The sequence below is a fragment of the Malaclemys terrapin genome, chromosome 1 (assembly GCF_027887155.1).
Source record: "Malaclemys terrapin pileata isolate rMalTer1 chromosome 1, rMalTer1.hap1, whole genome shotgun sequence".
In the NCBI taxonomy this organism is placed as follows: Eukaryota; Metazoa; Chordata; order Testudines; family Emydidae; genus Malaclemys; species Malaclemys terrapin.
In genome coordinates this window covers 317822548-317842538 of record NC_071505.1, presented here as the reverse complement: position 1 = coordinate 317842538, position 19991 = coordinate 317822548, and the positions used below count along the sequence as shown (strand labels likewise).

The 19991-nt window shown below is 38.6% G+C and overlaps 1 protein-coding gene across 5 annotated transcripts in view; it reads left to right on the top strand.

The window, feature by feature from the left end:
• GRIA4 (glutamate ionotropic receptor AMPA type subunit 4) overlaps window positions 1-19991 on the top strand; it is a 293300-nt gene that overhangs the window by 224965 nt on the left and 48344 nt on the right. For all 5 annotated transcript variants that reach the window (XM_054015559.1, XM_054015560.1, XM_054015561.1 and 2 more), the window contains exons 10-12: window positions 3865-4071; window positions 11306-11676; window positions 15089-15287. In XM_054015559.1, the coding sequence (XP_053871534.1) occupies window positions 3865-4071; window positions 11306-11676; window positions 15089-15287 (777 nt within the window). The remainder of the gene's footprint in view (window positions 1-3864; window positions 4072-11305; window positions 11677-15088; window positions 15288-19991) is intronic.

The window sequence follows — 19991 nt, the reverse complement described above, 5'->3', positions numbered from 1 at the left end:
GCCAGTCTCTGCCTCAAAAAGTACAGTCTAAATAGGTAAAACCGACAGAGGGTGGGAGGGGAAAGAAAAGCACAAAAAAGTGAAGTGACTTGACCAAGATTTCCTGACCAGGTTTCTTGAGTTCCAGTTCAGTGCTCTATCCACTGGATGGTACTGCCTTCACTGAGATCCCCTCATGTCCCTCCTGATCTCCCAACAACACCTTTCCTCAGCAGTTCTTCACAGGAGCATGAGTTGATGTGAAGATTGAATTTGCCTTTTTAAAAGGAAAACCAGGAGTATACAGAGTTTCCAATTTATTTTACTGTCTAAAGGCTACACCTTCAAAGCAGTCCAGCCCTCAGGGAGGAACACATGGAGAGTAAACGGCTGGGTGCTGGGTGGGAAGGGGATGTTGAAGTGGCTTCCTCCGTGCTTCCTCCACACTCGGCGCCTGCCTGAAGCAGCTTGTGCCCGGTGTGTATTTAATGTTACATGTTGTGTTTTGTTCAAGAAAAGCTGAATCCAGCAGTTTAACCAGTCTCTGACTCGGCTTTTTTAAAAGAGAGTAAAAAATGAAAAGGTGCCAGGCCAGTGCAGTTGAAGATTATAAGGAGGTTCTGTGAAGGAGGGAAATCTGACAGGGCCTTGCCACACTTTAGCTAAGCCACTGCAAAGTGATGCATTGCCTTTGTCCTTGTTTTTTTGTTTTTTGTTTTTTTTTTTTTAAATCAGTTTTGTTTACAGAATGGGTGTATAGGGAGGCCCAAATTATGGTTAGTACTGCACATATGAACAGGAAGGAACATAAATGCATTCCTAATTTTAAGCATGTGAATAGTCCCACAGAGTCAGTGAGGCCACTTGTGCTTAGCCATGTGCTTAAGTACCTTCCTGAACTGAGTATGTAAGGAGATTGGGGGGTGTAAGGAGCTCCTTCCTCCCACCCCTCTTCTCCTCTGTCTGCACACAACAAGGGTGTGATTGAATTAACAGTGGATGGGAATGCCAGGAGTGGGTGCAGGCTAGCATAATTGGCAGCACTTACCACCCTCCGGAAGGTATGTCTGGGTCAGGCCAAGGTCATTGCCATCCATCCTCCCCATTCTTGGCCTTCAACAGGCAGCACTGGTGGGGGGGAGTGGTGAGTACCCCTTTTAGAAATTGTAGCAAGTGACACTGTGCGGTGGTTTTCCTTCAGTATCCAGGATGTATTATGTTATGCACAGTACAACTAAAGTAACGCATTGCACTACTGCATGAGTCCTAGAAGTGCTTCATAAACTCCAGCCCTCCAGAGGTTCACGTGTGATCTGCTGTTGCCATCCTCCTGGGGGGGATTTAAAGATGTATAGAACATCACCTGACCAGTCAGGATATGACTTTGAAAGTCGGCGTCCAAAGTCATCATGGACACTTCTCTATGCTCAGGGCCTTTTTTAGCTGTCCTTAGTGGCAAACACTCTAAGCTATGAAAAGCCTCAAAGGCAGAAAAGGTCACAGAAAAGCCATGGAAAGGGGACTCCACCCCAGGAGCATTGCTTGGTGGCAGCACAGACTGTGGTAACATTGAAGAGATGACCGGGGAGGCAGACCATGGCTAAGGGTAACACACGCATAATGTGCTCAGAGACCTGCCCCTGGGTTGAAGAGAGAATTGCTTTCTCCACCCTCCCTGAGTTGTGTTGGGCCTTAAACATGGGACCTTCTCCTCATGCAACTTGAATTTAAGTGAAAGAGCTGGCTCTTTCCTTTCAGATTACACAGTCAGTGTTCTTTCTCAAACTCTGCTGCAACCATGGGACCAGCCAAAGTTACAGAAGGGGTGCACTTACAAAAATAAAAGGCTAAGGACACTAAAAAGATACATAACTCACTGCTTTTCCTCTTCTAAAACATAGAAGTTTGTGTCAAATTCCGCTCTTGGATGCATAGACAAGGAGCCAGTTGCTATCAATGGGAGCTGTATGTCAGTGTCTAAAGGCAGAATTTAACCTGAAATATTTACAAATACCAGGTGCTTATATTACGGTTAGCTTACACAATTTCCCTGTCACACTTATGTGTTTAATATTTGGTGTGGGGATATCAGACACTACAAAATTGCTGCTACTTACCCATGATGTCCATGTGATCATTTCAATAAAGAATACTTAATGTACGCATTTGTACTTTTACTTTTGCCTATGTTCTAATTAGGCATGCAGTAAAAGATGTGAGTATGGAAGAGGGCTACACTGGTCACTGTTAAAGAATCAACATTTGCCAACTGTTATCATAGGTATCTTCTATACTGAGGAGAGGAGAAAACTGTGGTGACTCAGAAGTTTTTATGAGGTAGACTTTTGGGAAATGGAGTACTTGTGGCACCTTAGAGACTAACAAATTTATTAGAGCATAAGCTTTCGTGGACTACAGCCCACTTCTTCGGATGCCTATAGAATGGAACATATATTGAGGAGATATATATACACACATACAGAGAGCATAAACAGGTGGGAGTTGTCTTACCAACTCTGAGAGGCCAATTAATTAAGAGAAAAAAAACTTTTGAAGTGATAATCAAGCTAGCCCAGTACAGACAGTTTGATAAAAAGTGTGAGAATACTTACAAGGGGAGATAGATTCAATGTTTGTAATGGCTCAGCCATTCCCAGTCTTTATTCAAACCGGAGTTGATTGTGTCTAGTTTGCATATCAATTCTAGCTCAGCAGTCTCTCATTGGAGTCTGTTTTTGAAGTTTTTCTGTTGTAATATAGCCACCCGCAGGTCTGTCACTGAATGACCAGACAGGTTAAAGTGTTCTCCCACTGGTTTTTGAGTATTTTGATTCCTGATGTCAGATTTGTGTCCATTAATTCTTTTGCGTAGAGACTGTCCGGTTTGGGAAATGGTTACTTTAATGGCAAGTATTGTACTTTGAACTGATTATCAAAAAAGATTATGTAAAATAATTGAAGATATCATGTATTATAATTTTCATAAAAAGAAGAATACTAAATTCTGAATCCACAGGGTGTCAAAAAAGACAATATAATAATATGGGAATATTGTGACATTTCATTTTGTGCAATCACATACCATACATTATCATTACAGTGTAATTTACATACAGAACATAATATCCATTTTTCTGAGACAATTTTACTTGCAATTTTCTAGCTCATTTATGTTATAGAATGACTCTACAGTGACTTCTTTTTGCATACAGTATGCAAAGACAGCATTCTTCTAACATTACGCTTGTCTGTGCATATTCCTTGGTGTGTCCCAAGAAACAGAGAACCTGCACTGTCTCTGTAAGGGGGAAGTAGGTATTTCCTCATGAGCATATTAGTGGTTTCTATTAAAATGCAAATTGCCTTCTAGTAGCCAAGGCATGGCCAAATATTTTAAACAATGGAAAGCAAATAACCAACCAGACTATGCATCTGACTATATATGTAGAGGAGCCACAGCAAGTGAAAGGATGTACATAGTTAAGTCAAAAAGGTTAGATTATGTCCTTACATTATCCAACATGCATTTGCATTATGTAGAGCTCCAGTCGTTAGTCAGCCTTTTAGCTTATGATATATGGCAAATTTCTATTGTGAGCTCTCTCACTTAAAATGGTAAATTTCATATAAATGCTTGAATTGTGTGTTTATAATAAAAGGGTTTTTAAGGCTGATTTTATAACATTTATAAGCAAGTTAATAATGTCAATAGAATATATATATAAATAACATGGATTTCTGTTAGTGCTTGGAAATATACATGTGCTAGTGCTATCTGTGAGCTTTTGATAAAATACATATAGTGTTCAATCAGTGGATTACATGTTGCTATTCAGAGTCTATGCTGTATACTTCTCCTTTACAGTTCTACTTCTTTCATTATAGGAAGCCCCATATGTTATGTTCAAGAAAAATCATGATACATTTGAAGGGAATGACAAGTATGAAGGATACTGTGTAGATCTGGCATCAGAAATTGCAAAACATATTGGTATCAAGTACAAAATTGCCATTGTCCCTGATGGAAAATATGGAGCAAGGGATCCAGAGACAAAAATCTGGAATGGGATGGTGGGAGAACTTGTTTATGGGGTAAGCATACCAATTTTTGAAGTAGGATTTAACTTCTCATAACATTAGTCATAATATTTGAAGTATATATGCATTTTATTTGATCTGGGGCAAAGAAAAAAATAAAACAATCGGAATTCAGTTTGAGCATTCATAGTGCTTTCTGTTATTTTCAAGTTAAAATCACAGATATTTTTACATGTTCTACTATTTACTCAAATAATCTGTTTCTTTTTCATATTAGTAGATTTTACAGTTATTAGACCATTGTGATCCTCTGGTCTGATCTCCTGCAAAACCCAGGCAATAGAATTTCACCCATGTTACTCCTGCCTCAAGCCCAATAACTCAGCATTGGATGGGGTCTATCTTTTAGAAAGACACAAAGTCTTGTTCTAAAGATTTCCAATGATGTAGAATCCACATGGTGATTCACAACTAGATTATTCAAAATTAAACCAGCATTTTTCAGAAGAATAGCATCAGTGATAGGATTTAAGAGTGAAAATAACCAGTTCTGAAACTATGACTATACATTCTGTCACGATCCATGGAAAGTCTCATCAGAATAGCACAAAAAGTAAGATTCACAAATACAGATAAAACAGGAACATGGAAAGAAACAGATTGTGGTTCCAAAAAGAGGGGAGAATATGTAAGGAGACTTGCAGCATTTATTGTTACCAAACCTAAAGAAAGCTCAGAGAGCCACCTAGTGGCTCTTCTTCTTGGTGATAACTAAAAAATAATCCTGAAATTATCTAAGTGAGAAGGTTTACACTAGCATGCACTGCTGTGAAGCTTGCATGAACCTGTCTAGAAAAGAAAAGAAAAGAAAAGAAAAGAAAAGAAAAGAAAAGAAAAACTGAGTGAGTGAGCAGAATTTCACCCTAAACTCCACAAATTTTCCAGGATCCATCCAATTACAATGAAGGCCAGGACCATGCATACCAAAGCCCTGTGCCTCTTTCCAGCTCCCCAGGAGCCTGGTTCCAATGATGCAGTTTTGCCAGATTTTCCCCCACAGGCAGCAGCTCTTGGAACCCCCATGCATGGACCTGGTGCTGTCCATGCACTTCAGGAGAGTGGGAGATGGTGCCACAGATGTTGCTGATTTCTCTTTCCACATGAGAGTAGGGAGATTACCTGTGCAAAGAAGAACCTACCTGTGCAGTTCCCAAGGAACTATCCCCATCTCTGTTTTTAAAATGTGGAAAGGTGCCTGAACACCATCTAAAGTGTGAGCCTCTTCTCTAGCAGCATGCAGGCAATGCAACTGTAAAATTCCACCAGGAAGGTAAAACATGACAATTTAGCAGAATATCTTTATTACAGGAGTTGCAAATGAAGAGCCAAATCCTCAAGTGGTGTTAATCAACATAGTTCCATTGACTTAATTGGAGATGCACCAGTTGGGGATCTGGTCCAAAATGTTAGAAAAGTTTGAATAGATTGAGACATATTTCATAAAATATATGAAGAGCCGGTAGAAACTTTTTAAGTGCACCCAGTATAGTTGAATCATGAGAGAGATGATGGCCTTTCATATAGTTAGAACCAATTCAGAGAACTTGCAAGCAGAGTTTGAAGCCTGTTTGTCCTTGAATAATCTATCTCATAAAAGGCAACCAGCTGCAGTACTGACCAAAAAATACCAAGGGTATTTAGCAAGCTCAAACAGCAATTAGTGCCACCTAGATGCTAACTTCAATAGAAATGAAAAAAATGCAACCTGCGTGCCATATCCGGTGTTGCAAATGAACTGTGTGAACCAGACACCCCATGCATGTGATAAATACTTATTTTTCTGTCAGGGAGGGAAGTGATGAAAAGTCTCATGACACTTAGCAATTGAGTGTAATAGTTCTTGTGCAGTTCCCATTTTATCATTTAGGAAGAATGGAGACTCAGTTTGGTTCTAGGAGTGGACTATTGGAGTGTGAATGAGGCCACCATAGAGCACACCAACTGGCTGCGCTAGAAGAACAAACGATAGTGTGCTTCCTATCTCTGCCTTTATTTGCTGCTATTATTTACAGAGTTTGTGTCAGCAGTTCTTGTTCCCATTGCTCAGCCCAAGTCAATAGCTGCTTAGGATCTCCATAAAAGAGGGTGGGGAGAGATCCTCCATCGCCAATCACTAGAGTACCTTGAGCACCTTCCAGTAATGTATTAAGTGATGTGACTGACATCTGCCACATGCAACTTGTTCTCCTTCTTATCCTCTCCCCAGTGGAGAACTATGCATGCATTGTCGTAATGTTTATTTTTCTAGGGGTTTGTTTTGGTTGGGGGTTTCTTGGACTCCATAAATGCTATCTAGAAATCCCAGTCTACTCTTCTGATCTATCTGAGTGACAGTAATAGTCTCGACAACACTCTACAGCCCTTGATAACTAGCTTATTCACAGAAGCACCTTGTGGTGATGAATGCCGTTAGCGATTTGCAACAGGTGTTCCTGGATGCACTAGCAGTCAACCCCAATTAAATATTCATTCTCCTGACACAGAATGTTATTCTTTCACTGTGTAATGAATAAGAAGGTCATTACCCATTTCTGTCAAAGTCTGAGAAGTGATGGGATTCTAGAGTTCACATTTTTTTAATTTGCTTTTTCTAAGACAGCACAAAATGAGTGGTGGTCTGGGGAAAGGCTAAATATTATATTTACTCATAGGGATGGAATATAGCACTCCAGCAAGTAAAACTGTCCTTAGCACCAGACCTAATCTTGCCATGATACCTAAAGTCTGAAGGATCCATAACCAATCCATGCTTGATAGTAATTCAGCCTTGACTGAAATATTGTCAAAGATGCAGGATTTTCAAGTGTATGCTGTTGCTGTTCAGCAAAACTCCAATTTCACCAGGCACAAAATAACGTAGAACCTCAATTTTATGAACAGCCAGTTATATGAAAGAGGTGTTGATGAAGAACAAGCCAACATCCCTTCACATACCAATGCCTTCAATGCATTGGAAAGCACTTTGCAGTGCTCTGAAGGACAAGAAAGAAGTGATGCACCAGACCTACTGTAATTTTGAGAGGTTCAATTTTATGAACTCCTCTGTCCCCAATTAGTTTGTAAAACAGGGGTTCAACAATGTTGAGTCATTATTTGTATGGACTATTGTTCCTTTTAGTAATTGCTTAAATCCATAATTGTATATCTTTACTTTTTCTGGGGAAACCATAAAGTAGGAGGTTTAGTGTTTTGGTGAACACATCATACTGAAATAACTGTAAGAATGTCTTTCTTAGATAACCCAGAGAGCAACCCTCGTCAGAATAAGAGTTTATGCCTGCCCTAATATGCAAAACAATATACTTGTGAAAATCACACCAGCCACTGCCAAGTTTTGTGGACAGACTGTGGCAGTGGCTGGTGAGAGACTCTAGAACTTGAGAGACTTACCAAGAGCCGTGGTATACTCCCAGTATCTGACGTCTTAGGTGATACAATAATCAATAACCAAGTCTACTATTTACAGTGAGAGTTAGTAAATATGCCAAGATATTGTCAGTATACAGAAGACTAGAAGTTTCTCTGAGTCTTTCAGATATCTAATTATGAGAGTGCTGCATTAGCCATTCATGTTCACAGTAAGTGAAACTCCAGAGAAAAGAAGATATGGCATGGTGTTCAAATTCAGCAATTAAACTGTTCTTCTGCAAAGAGGGGATTTGTATGTGTGATGAAATGCAACTTAGAGAAAACAAGCAACATTTAGAGTAATTGTGGGCTGTTTCACCAAGTAGACAAATCATCATGATATTGCCAACCCCAGTGTTCTAAAATCATGAGTGAGGCCCAAGAAATCATGAGCTTAGCCTAAAAATCATGAGATTTTATATATGTGTGTGTATAAATATATATATATATAGGGTTCTTTTTCTTTACTTTCTGGTTTTTGAGAAACTTCCTTATTTTAATGAAAACTGACATTCTCATGTAATCACAGTGCTCCAAGAGCTGGGGCTTTAATAAAACCACCAATTTTGGGAGATTTGCAATAAAATTGTGAGAGTTGGCAATGCTGTTGTAATGTTTACCCAAAACAGGTATTGCTCTAATAGCTGCCATGCAAGCAAGTGAGATTTTCAAACATATCTGAAAACAAATTGTTGCTATGAAATTGGTTCAGCATTTTCAGTGGCTGAATTCAAGCTGTCTTATTTCACACTCTACTGACTCATGTTATCAAAAGTTCTAAAAGTCTCAAATTACAGCTGTATGGTTGCCTCTAAGGGACAACCCACTACACATGTATTCTCCAAAAGCCTCTTCATGTACATATGTGTATATGAATGTGAATAGATGAACTAGATCAAATCCATTATTACTTTAATTCCAATTGAACTCAGTGAAGTTATACTAGGGATAGTTTTAGCTTATATTGTTTCAAATTTGCATAGTGAGAAAATTACTGCTTGGTGTATAATTATTTTCAGTTGGTGCTTAAGTTAAAATTGTACGGTGGGACTTTCAAGCACAGATATAATCTAAGGATCTGGCAGAATTTCTGCTATAAGTCTCCATTTTCAGAGGTTTATCATTTGGCTACAAAACTTGCTTCTAGCTGGAATGTTTCTCATTCCTGAACAATTTTTAACATTTAGATTTTTTTTTTTTAATTTTAAGAGTTTTTAGGCATTTCAAATTTTACAGGACTACAAAAACTTACAACATTTCAGATTTTCTTTCTGATTTTGTATCATACAATCAACTTGCTCAGAGGTTAATTCAGCAAAGCATTTAAGCATATGTTTAACTTTCATCATGTGCTGACATCCCATTGAAGTCAATAGGACTTAAGCATGTGCTTAAGTACTTTGCTGAGTTGGGATGGCCTTAATCACATGCTAAACATTTTAAGTGTATTGCTAAATTGTGGCCTATGAGCCACATTCCTAAGGATGCTAGTCCATAAGATGAATTTGCAGCATTTTAGTACTTATAAAATAAAATTAAGACACTGATGCCATGGAGGCTTGGGAGTAAGTCTTGGCTGCCCCTGTGTGGATGTCTTGGGGATTTGAGAGGAGGACAACAGAGGGACACTACGCATCACATGCACACAGGAGCCAGGCAGAATGCTGCCACTAACAGTCCCAGGGTACTACTCTGCACCATTGATCTCGGTGAGTGTTTTCCCCTTGATTTTAAAGAGTACAAAATTAAGCCCCTGAACACAATAGTGGCCCAACTAACACACCCAGTAATGCTCCATAGCTTAGACAAGGCATGGCCAGTCAGGTTGGTTGAAATGCGAGGGACCTGCCCTCTCATGATATCACCTGGAGGGAAGTGTGGTGATGGTGGATGGCAGAGATGCTTCACAGTACCACCAGCCAGTTGCCACATCTCCACTGCCCTGACCCATTCCATGCCTCTGGCTGCAAAAGCCAGGTTTTAGCCCTTAAAGCCTAACTACTGGGCCAGATGCAGCAATTGCTCATCATGATGTTTTTTTACAATGTATTAAGTGTTTTAGGCCCATAATATAAAAAATAATGTTAGGGAACTATCAAATACACATGTATACTACAGATAATACCCAGTCATAATCTATGGTGCCATTACAGTGCATGCTGTGAATGTGTGTTAGCCACACACATCAGTCTGCTGTTATTTTCCTTCATACACTGTATATTTTGGATTTGGGGCACAGTACTATATTTTAATAAAACATCCATCAATGTAGTCAGTGTGCTGCATCAGCATGACCTCCCTACACAAGATCTTTTACTTTTATAGGAGAATTTTATTCCAGGTCTAAATTAACAAATCTAGTATCAGAGGGGTAGCCGTGTTAGTCTGGATCTGTAAAAAGCAACAAAGAGTCCTGTGGCACCTTAAAGACTAACAGATGTATTGGAGCATAAGCTTCATGGGTGAATACCCACTTCGTCACCCACGAAAGCTTATGCTCCAATACATCTGTTAGTCTTTAAGGTGCCACAGGACTCTGTTGCTTTTAACAAATCTAAGCAACCTGGCATAATACAAACAGGCTATATGTCAGCAGACAGCATGATAGATTCTTCTTTTTCATTCATGAAGGATAACCATGCATAGTGATTTCATCTTTTTTGATAGAATGTCTATGCAGATCCACTGGCCAAAACATCCCAGCGGGGCCGGGAAATAGTCCAAGGCTGCATCCATGAACTACAGTGATCCCTGTACAAAGGCAATGCTAGAGCTCCACTCCTGGGGATTGAAGATTTATTCCAAATGAATCCCAGAGAGATTCCCTGTACAAAACTATTCAACTCAGGCTTTGCATAGGGGTCTGGAATTTGGCCCTATGGGGCTTTTCTATGCTTCCTGTGGGAAGAAATAACTTATCACCAGCTCTATCATATTTGTACTTATTAAGGAAACGAGAGAAATTTAGGTCAATATCTTATTTTTTCATAAACCAAGATATACATTATTTATTTTTATTAAGTATTCGTGCTAGAGACTCACCTAGAAACCCAGTCAGGATTGGAATTTCCAATATAAATATACTAGATCCATGTATTCATGTGTTCGTCTCAAATTCAGGTTTTCCCCATAAACTGTAAAGGTGGTGAATGGAAGCACCACACTTTTTCATTTCCATTCCTAACATGCTGCCTTTTAACATGATCTAAGATAACACCAAAACATATTAACACCCTGATCCTACAAAGACTTAGGCACATACTAAACTTTACAGGTTTAAATCTTTGCACCATCCGGGCCTTAACTTGTTTCTTTCTTTCATTTCTATGTTTCTCATACTATTTGGAATGCACATTGGTATCATTTATTTGCTTCTTTTCCTGCAGGAGGGATCATTTCAGACAGAAAATTTAGTTATAACTGACTATCTCTGGTGGGTTTGTAGACAGAACTAGTACTCTGCACATTTGGTGGGGATAGCATGGTTATAATTTTGTTTTAGGTTTACCTGGTTTTTTACTTCTCTTACTTTAGCAATTGAGGTAATGCCTCAAATGATCTGTTTTAGGGTTTTATTCGGCAACCCATCACCATAGTATCTGAGCCTTCCACATTATTTGTACACTGAATTATCTGTATACTGCCTATAAAAATATAAACCTGCATTTTATTTTAATAATTGATTGCATTAATGAAAAGAACACATAAATAAACCTAACAATGTGCTGGTGTTAAAGCTGTAATTTTGGAATTAGCTGCTTAGACGATTTTATAAACCAAATTCAATTAATCTATGCATCTATATTTCTTTTTCTTCTAGAAAGCAGAGATTGCTGTTGCACCTCTGACCATCACTTTGGTACGAGAAGAGGTCATTGATTTTTCTAAGCCTTTTATGAGTTTGGGGATATCCATTATGATAAAAAAGCCCCAGAAATCTAAACCAGGAGTGTTTTCCTTCTTGGACCCTTTGGCGTATGAGATCTGGATGTGCATAGTCTTTGCCTACATTGGTGTCAGTGTGGTCCTGTTCCTAGTTAGCAGGTTTAGCCCATATGAGTGGCACACAGAAGAGCCAGAGGATGGGAAAGAAGGACCCAGTGATCAGCCTCCCAATGAGTTTGGCATATTCAACAGCCTCTGGTTTTCCCTGGGTGCCTTTATGCAACAAGGATGTGATATTTCCCCAAGGTTTGTGTCAAATCTTTTAACTTTTGCATTTTATCTTCAACACTGATGATGCTGGGGTGCATACGTTCTTCCTTCTCTTCTTTTACTGGTGGTATGTAGAATGTTTGTAGAGTTTTTCCATTTAGAAACTATAGAGTACTAGAGAAACTGCTTAGGAATTTTATCACTATTGGTACTTTTCAAACTTCAGTGTAAATACATCAGGAACAGTTACTTACTTTCTCAGCTGATAACTTGTACGCATTGGGGCAATTCCACTGACTTCATTAGAACTATACAAGTACTAAATCTTGCCCATTGTATCACAGTAGAAACAGTGTGCCGTTATGCTGACTATTTGACCTCCATGAATGAATTTCCTCGTTTTGTTTCATATTAAATTGTAAAAATAACAAGGAGTCTAGTGGCACCTTAAAGACTAACAGATTTATTTGGGCATAAGCTTTTGTGGGTAAAAACCTCACTTCTTCGGATGCTGATCAGGTGGTTCCTCAGTTTCTTTGAGAGTGTGTGGCACAGTCTCTCACCATAGTCAGTGTAGTATGTTGATTGCAATGGATTTTTTACCTTCAGTCCATTTGGTATGATGCCCATCTGTTTGCATTTGGAGAGGAAGATGATGTCTGTCTGTATCTGTGCAAGTTTTTTGTTGTGGTTGATGGATTTCCACTCCATACGGCTAAATTTAGTGCCTTGCATGGTGTCAAGCTGCATCCGAAGAAGTGAGGTTTTTACCCACGAAAGCTTATGCCCAAATAAATCTGTTAATCTTTAAGGTGCCACCAGACTCCTTGTTGTTTTTGTAGATACAGACTAACACTGCTACCCCCTGATATTAAATTGTACAGTCACTGCTTGCAGTGAATCACTGTGTATAAGAGAGAAAATGCTTTTAGTGACTGTTTCTGATAAATACTATATAATTGCCAAACTTAAAGAGTTGGACCTGAGCAACCAAACTTCTGCGGGAATCAGTCACCACCAGCTCATTAAACGTTAAGGCCAATTTTTTCCCAATGTGGATGCCTAAACTTAGCATTCACAGTGGGATTTTCAAAAGTGTTCAGCACTGGCCTAACTCTGCTGCCGTTGAAGTCCATGGTAAAACTCCCATTGATTTCAATGAGAGCAAAATTAGCCCAATGATGAGCATTTTTCAAAATTTCACTCTAGAGGCAAAATCATGGATCTTGGATCACATATTCTCTTTGCAATCTAAGAGAAATAACCAACTTAAAATGCATCATCTCTTTACCATTTAAATACCTTTGTTTTGTTTTTAAAATGTGGTATGGATTTGTTGGTCAAAATCATGACCCAGAAACAACCATCTTGTTAGCAGACATTATGAAAACTTAGAAAGTTCTGCTCAGTTCAACTATATTCTTCCTAGTCAATTTCTTAGCCCTTTCTTGGGCAGACTTCCACCTGTGTAAAATGTCAGCAAAAGTGAGTGTTGGGTTTCCCAATGGGGACAACCTAGTGGCAAGTACATAGGATTTGGAATCAGGAACTTCAAAGTTCTCACCTTGTCTCTGACACTGAATTCTTGTGCAGTCTCGGGAAAGTCACTTACGGTAAAATTTTCAAAAAGTGTCTAAATGACTTAGGACCCTAAATCCCATTTTCAAAAGTGATATAGGTAATTCAAAGCCTTTCTCATTGAAAAGTCAATGGAACTTGGATTCCTAAGTATTTACATCCCAGATTTAAGTGTTGCTGTGCTCAGCATTGCAATGCCGCACTGATTTAGGAACATCAATCCCTTTTAAAAAGGAGATTTAAGTTCCTAAGTCAGTTAGGTGTTGCAATGCTGAGCACAGCAATACCTAAATACATCTACACATTTGGGCCTTAGTCACTTTTGAAAATGGAAAAAGTTCATTGAAATCAGTGGTTGTTAGGCACCTAGGTGCTTTTGAAAATCCCAGTAAGCACCCAACAATCTGGCCATAAATTACTTATGTGTTTTTTTACAATTTACCCTTTGGCCTTAGTACTTCAGCCTCTACTCAGATAAGTCTCCTTGAAGTCAAGTTTTGCCAGAGTAAGGACTGCAGGATAGGCCCATTAACCCATGTACTTCAGATCTCTAATCAGATTTCTAATCTGTAAAATAATGATAATCCTTCTTCAGCCAACCTCATAAAACTGTGGTGAAGATTAATGAAATAATATTCTTATTAACAGGAGAATATTCACTGTTAATATGAAAAGTATTATATACAGTACAATGTGAATATTATTCAACAACCAAACATGCTTCTGCTTGTGGCCTATTCAGGAGTCAAAGCCAGGTTTCTAGAGGTGGTAGAACTAATTCATTGCACCACCTAGCTCCTAGAGCCTTTCTACTTTCATATTATTATGTTGTATTTTAAGGCAATGTATATGAAATAAAACAGTATGTATCTCAATTTTGTTTGCTACACTAAATAAGGCTGTGAAGAGTACTGTTTCCTTTCAGAACATATGCTTAGATAACACACAGAGGAGGAAGGATGATATTGTGCATAAGGCAACTGAGCAGGAGATATAAGAGCTGGGTTCCATTCCTGGCACTGCCACAGACTTCTTGTGTGACCTTGGACAAGTTACTTAAACTCTCTGAGCCCAATCCTGCTCCCTTTGAATTTAAAGGCAAAACTCCCTGACTTCAATGGCAACAGGAGCAATCTTTTTTCTGCCTGTTTTCTCATCTGTATAATTGGCAAAGTATTTACATCAGAGAAGTGGTGTAAGGCTAAATATTCATTAATTTTGCAAAGCATTTTCCTCAGATGACAGGTGGCACCGAAATGGAAAGTATTATTTATTACTTATCTATTGTCAATATTCCTGTTGTTATTATGCACAGCTTCTTAAATAACTACATGAAACTACGGGTTTTCAGAGCTGCGGGAATATGTACTCGGGTTGTTTTCCTATAAGTGGAAAATTACATATAAGTGGCAATTGCGTTCTAATACTACATGCAACATATTGTACACTCACGGGAGCTTGGGGACTTTGAGTTTTGTTTTATATTTTAGAAGGAAGAATAGAGCCCACCTTGCTTTACTATTTTCACTCTCCAAAAATAGATACTTCTTGTTACAAATCCCTATAGTGTAGTCTAGCAGCCATTTCCTGTATTAAAAAGTATCAAGAGAACAACCACTAGAGAGCATTCGCAATGCCTTGTACAAATAGCACTGTTTATATACTGCATTTTAAATTCCAGGCCGCATAATTTATGAGGGGAGTGTTGTTATGAAATATACAGTAGTATATTAAACTTATAAAATCTCACACCCATTGACTGTTACTTATTAATAAATACCCAGTAATAATGATCTCTCTCACTCTCTCTTTCTCTTTCTCTCCTTGACATAAGAGATAGGAAAATGTGCATTATCTTATTCATGTTTAGATCCCTCTCAGGTCGCATTGTTGGAGGTGTTTGGTGGTTCTTCACACTCATCATTATTTCGTCATACACTGCTAACCTCGCTGCTTTCTTGACTGTTGAGCGAATGGTCTCGCCCATAGAAAGTGCAGAAGACCTTGCCAAACAAACCGAAATTGCATATGGAACACTGGACTCAGGGTCAACAAAAGAATTCTTCAGAGTAAGTTGGCATGCTTAATAAGGGCCATCCTCCCTACAGACAAGTGTACGATGAAATGTTCAGAATGCTGAAATAATGTTCCTTTACAAATAATTATGTTGTGGTTTGTAGTTCCTGCAATACTGAGGTAACAATTTTTACCTCCAGCACCACTTGTTGGCATTTGCAGTCATTTTAATTTGTGGAAAGCTTATTGATCTTGACACATCAGGCAAGGGAACAGCCCTGAGGGATGGTGGAACCAGAGATAATTAGAGCAGCATTGCACTACTGATTCATCTCAAGCTACAGTACTGAAATAATATCCAGCATTGAATGAGCTGTGATGATGATAAGGAGTCTTGCTGTTTTGCTTCTACCTATAGATTTTGCTGGGAACTCTTTTGCTGAGGGGAGGCATATGAAGTCTGGTGACTGGATAAAAATTTTACTAATCGCTGACTTACATAGAACATGGAAAATGTGATGTTTTTGTGGGTTTGGCGCATTAGAAAACAGCATAAATGACCAGTCATATGAATTTGTTGTGTGCTATCTCTATTGATTAGTTCATTTTCATTTGCTTTCCTATATCAGTGTGGTAGGGATGTATTGTTCTCTTCTCCCAGCAGTTTAGAGGCAGAAAGCACTGACATTACCAACAGTACATAAGAACACTGATCGCTCCTTCTGCTTAGTTTTCTGTCTCTAGCAGTTGGAAGTACAGCCCAGTTGTTTTTAGCTAGACATTGTCAGCCAGTAGCCTCATCTGAGATTAATTAAATGCCAGGTGTTAGCTAAAGTTCATAGAGAAAAGATGTTTTCAGTAGAAACAAGGAGTTGGAATGTTGTTGTTTTTCTTTTCATTAAGTCTTGTTAAAAGGACACTGTCAAACGCTGGGATGTTCCCCTCTTCCCTCCCTCCAACCCCCTCAAAATAAAAAAAAAGACAGACCATTGGGCTTCGTCTTCAAACTGAAATCTCTCAACTAGGTATACATTTTTAACAAAACTTAAATGTGGTTCCTAAATTACTGACAATATCCCTTTAAGGATTCGACATAGAATCTGCTAAACATTCCTAACATATCTATAGTTAGGTATTTTACCACAGGAGATGCATGGAGATATTTTAGAAGACTTTGTAAAAATGTTTTAGTATTATTTTACACCAGTATTGTGTACATCAGTATGGTAGATACCTTACTGAACATAGAGCTAGAAAGGTCCCTGACTCAGAGATTTTACAATCTGGGACTCTGATCTTGCAAACACCTATTCATGTGTTTAGCCTTATGTGCAATCCATTGTTCAGTGTGTGTTACGTGTCCCCTCTATGCCCACTCCATAGAGAAGATGGGTCTGTTACAACTTATAACTCTGGATCTGGAGGTTGGCCAAGATGATGGCTGTCACATACATGGGGGCTTGTCTGGGATTTGAACTCCTTTGATCCTCTAGATGAGCTTCCTTTGTCCTGAGGCAATGTGTAACCCTCTGACCACCATGGGTTACAAGGACTCCTTGGTGCCTGAGCTACAAAGTCTGGCTCTTTAACTAACTGCTGAAAAGTCATGTTCTAGTTTTCCAGGTTCGATCCCTGGTGTAGACCAAAATGGTGACCATTGCATGTGAGTAGTTCCATTAACTAAGCTAACACAATAAGGGTAATTAAAATATATAAATGGCTGAGGAATAAGACAGGTTTATATATTCTTAATAGTTCCCTGTTATTTTTTAATAGACTTAACATGCCCATCGTAAAATCTCATTTCTTGTAGGCAATGCTGCAGAGTGAGTGTATAGGGATTTGGAAAAAAAAAAACAAAAAAAAAGAATGGGACCCTTTCTCTGAAGCTTCCATAACACTTTGACAAACTGCAATTTTGAAATAATGAGGTCAGCTCCTTTGATATATGGACGAACTACCAATCTCAGCCACAATACTTTTGTCATTTTTTTTTCTAATCATGCTGTAAAGATAACTACTATATTGTGCTTTAACTCTGTGTTCTATGTAAATAACAATAGCCATTTTTAAAAAGAAATAGCATTTTTGAATCCACCTGTGGTAAACACCATTCTTTCACTTTAACCTTTGAAAATTAAAAGAAAAGCAGCAAGATCAACTGTGTCTCAACATTTCCCTCCTTTCCCCCCCCCCACGTATTTTAGAACATAAAAGCAAACAAGACAAAAGTAGCCATAAAAACTAAATGTAACTGCACATAGAAATGTGGAGCTTTAACAAGCACTAGGCTAGCTGGAGCACTTTGTTTAAATCATGTTGCTAAAGGCTTATCTTCAAAAGGGTTCTGATCTATGCAATGGTGCCGTGTCTATTGCTAAAAATACTTAACAAGAAATATAGGAGAAACAATAAAGTATTTCCAAAGGGATGCAAACATCTTCACTTAAATGTTTTACAATACAGACATTGAGATCCAGCCTTGATAAACATTAAAAGAAAACCCCACCTGATTCACTCAGTCCAGCATTCTAAAAGGTTGGAAGACAAAGAGCACTTCTCATCATTTTGGGGCTTCATGCTGTTGGTTACCATTTTATTAATAATTACCATCTCGATGAAAAATGATCACTCATGACCCTGACTATATGGGGTCCAAATGTCAGAAAATCTAAATTAATTTGCAATCTGCTTTAGTTCTGATTGATCAGCAAAGAGAAAAAATATTGTTTTTAAGTCAACTTAAAAGAAAAACAGAGTTCCTTTCTGACTGTTCTTAAAGCTGGCTGGAAGCTGTGAAAGCTGAATGTTGAGAGCAGTTTGCTCAAAGGCAGAGAATTAAATTTCAGTTGTCTTGCAGAAAAAAAATCCTATATGAAAGGTAGCATTGTCAAGTATGAGAATTCAAACCTCTCACTATTTCCTTATATTATAGTATGGAAAATCTATTGGCTTTCTGTCTGGTTTTCAATCTAGTTTAGCTTATACTGTATATTGAATGTTAATGCTGACAGAATTATTCAGCTGAAAGTTGCAGGCTTGACAGTGTTTCTATATAGATGAGGACTTGTTAGAACTTCAGTGCTTTCTGTTGTTTGCCTGGTGGGAGAAGGAAACTGAATTGCGAAAAAGGTTTTTTAAAAAAGACCTTCTTTAAGAAATGTAGGCCATGATTTGCCAAGACAGAAGAATGAAAATTTTACCTTAATTTATTATGTTTTAGTTTTACGAGAGAAACCAGTACACTATATTTCCTTATCAAGAATCTAGCACTAAACACTTCAGGACTATTGGGAAGTAGAGATAGATAAAGACACGTCAGCATTCTTGATATGGCGCCTGATGCAGCACTGAGGTACTCCAGTTTTATACCACTCTAACTGAAATCAGTGGAGTTACCCCAGTGTAAAATAGGAATAACACAGTGGTGAATCAGGCCCAGATCCTGCTCCCTGTTACACAGGTATAAATGCAGAGTAACTCAATAGTTATCATTGTTTAGTCTGCAGAAGAGAAGAACTACCTGAAAGGGGCTTCCAAAGAAGATGGATCTAGACTGTTCTCAGTGGTACCAAATGACAGAACAAGGAGTAATGGTCTCAAGTTGCAGTGGGGGAGGTTTAGGTTGGATATTAGGAAAAACTTTTTCAATAGGAGGGTGGTGATGCACTGGAATGGGTTACCTAGGGAGGTGGTGGAATCTCCTTCCTTAGAGGTTTTTAAGGTCAGGCTTGACAAAGCCCTGGCTGGGATGATTTAGTTGGGAATTCGTCCTGCTTTGAGCAGGGGGTTGGACTAGATGACCTCCTGAGGTCCCTTCCAACCCTGATATTCTATGATTCTATGGTTTATGGGCACTATGGAAGTAGTATGAATTGATACCAGGGTAATAGCGGCAGGAGCTGGTTCCATGGACATGACTAGCTGTGCAGGTATTTTTGATGGTTGAAATTTTTTAGCTGTCAGTATTTTTTCCATGATAGGATAAAATGGAGTGTATGCACCAGCTGAAAAAAATGAAGAGATTTTGTTAAGCTCCTACACAAGGCATATTCATGAGACACTTGTGGTAAAATGCTGTTCACTAGCAAACACTGATAAATGTTCCAGCCACAAAGATGTTTCCTTTCACCATTCTCCTGTGCAGCTGAGACATTGTTCTCTGGCCACATTACTAATACAATTATTCAGTAATTGGTACAGATGAATACTTCAGGGAGTTTTTCTTTATCTTCTACAGAGTTTCCATACTGACTCTTTTTAAGGTAAATCAATTTAAGTGAATATTTAATTCCTTAGTTCCATATTTTCTTGTAAAATCTCCCCAGTTCCACCCACTCTGCCTGTCATGGAACAAGGTGCAAGGTGCTGAGAAACCTCAACTCCCACTGAAGTCAGTGGGACATTTGTAACTGTGCTAAGCATTCACCAGGGAGACAGATTTCCAAGTAATCTACAACAAGCTGTAAATTTATCATACATTTCTGGCTGAGGTCTGCACCACTGGTACAATCCTGAGATGATAGGAGGAAGGGCTTGGTAGGCTAAGGGTCACTGATATTGGAATTCTTTCTCCCACAACACAAACAAAAGACCAAGATGCCATGTCTTTGAGATCAAAGCTCAATACACCATTTTGTTTTGTGTGCACATCTGAGTTTTGTTTATATTTGTTTTTAGTGTGGGGTGTATTCCAAAGTAACTACTCAGCCTTTACTCAAGCAAAACTTACTGAAGGCAATACGAGTTTTGACTGA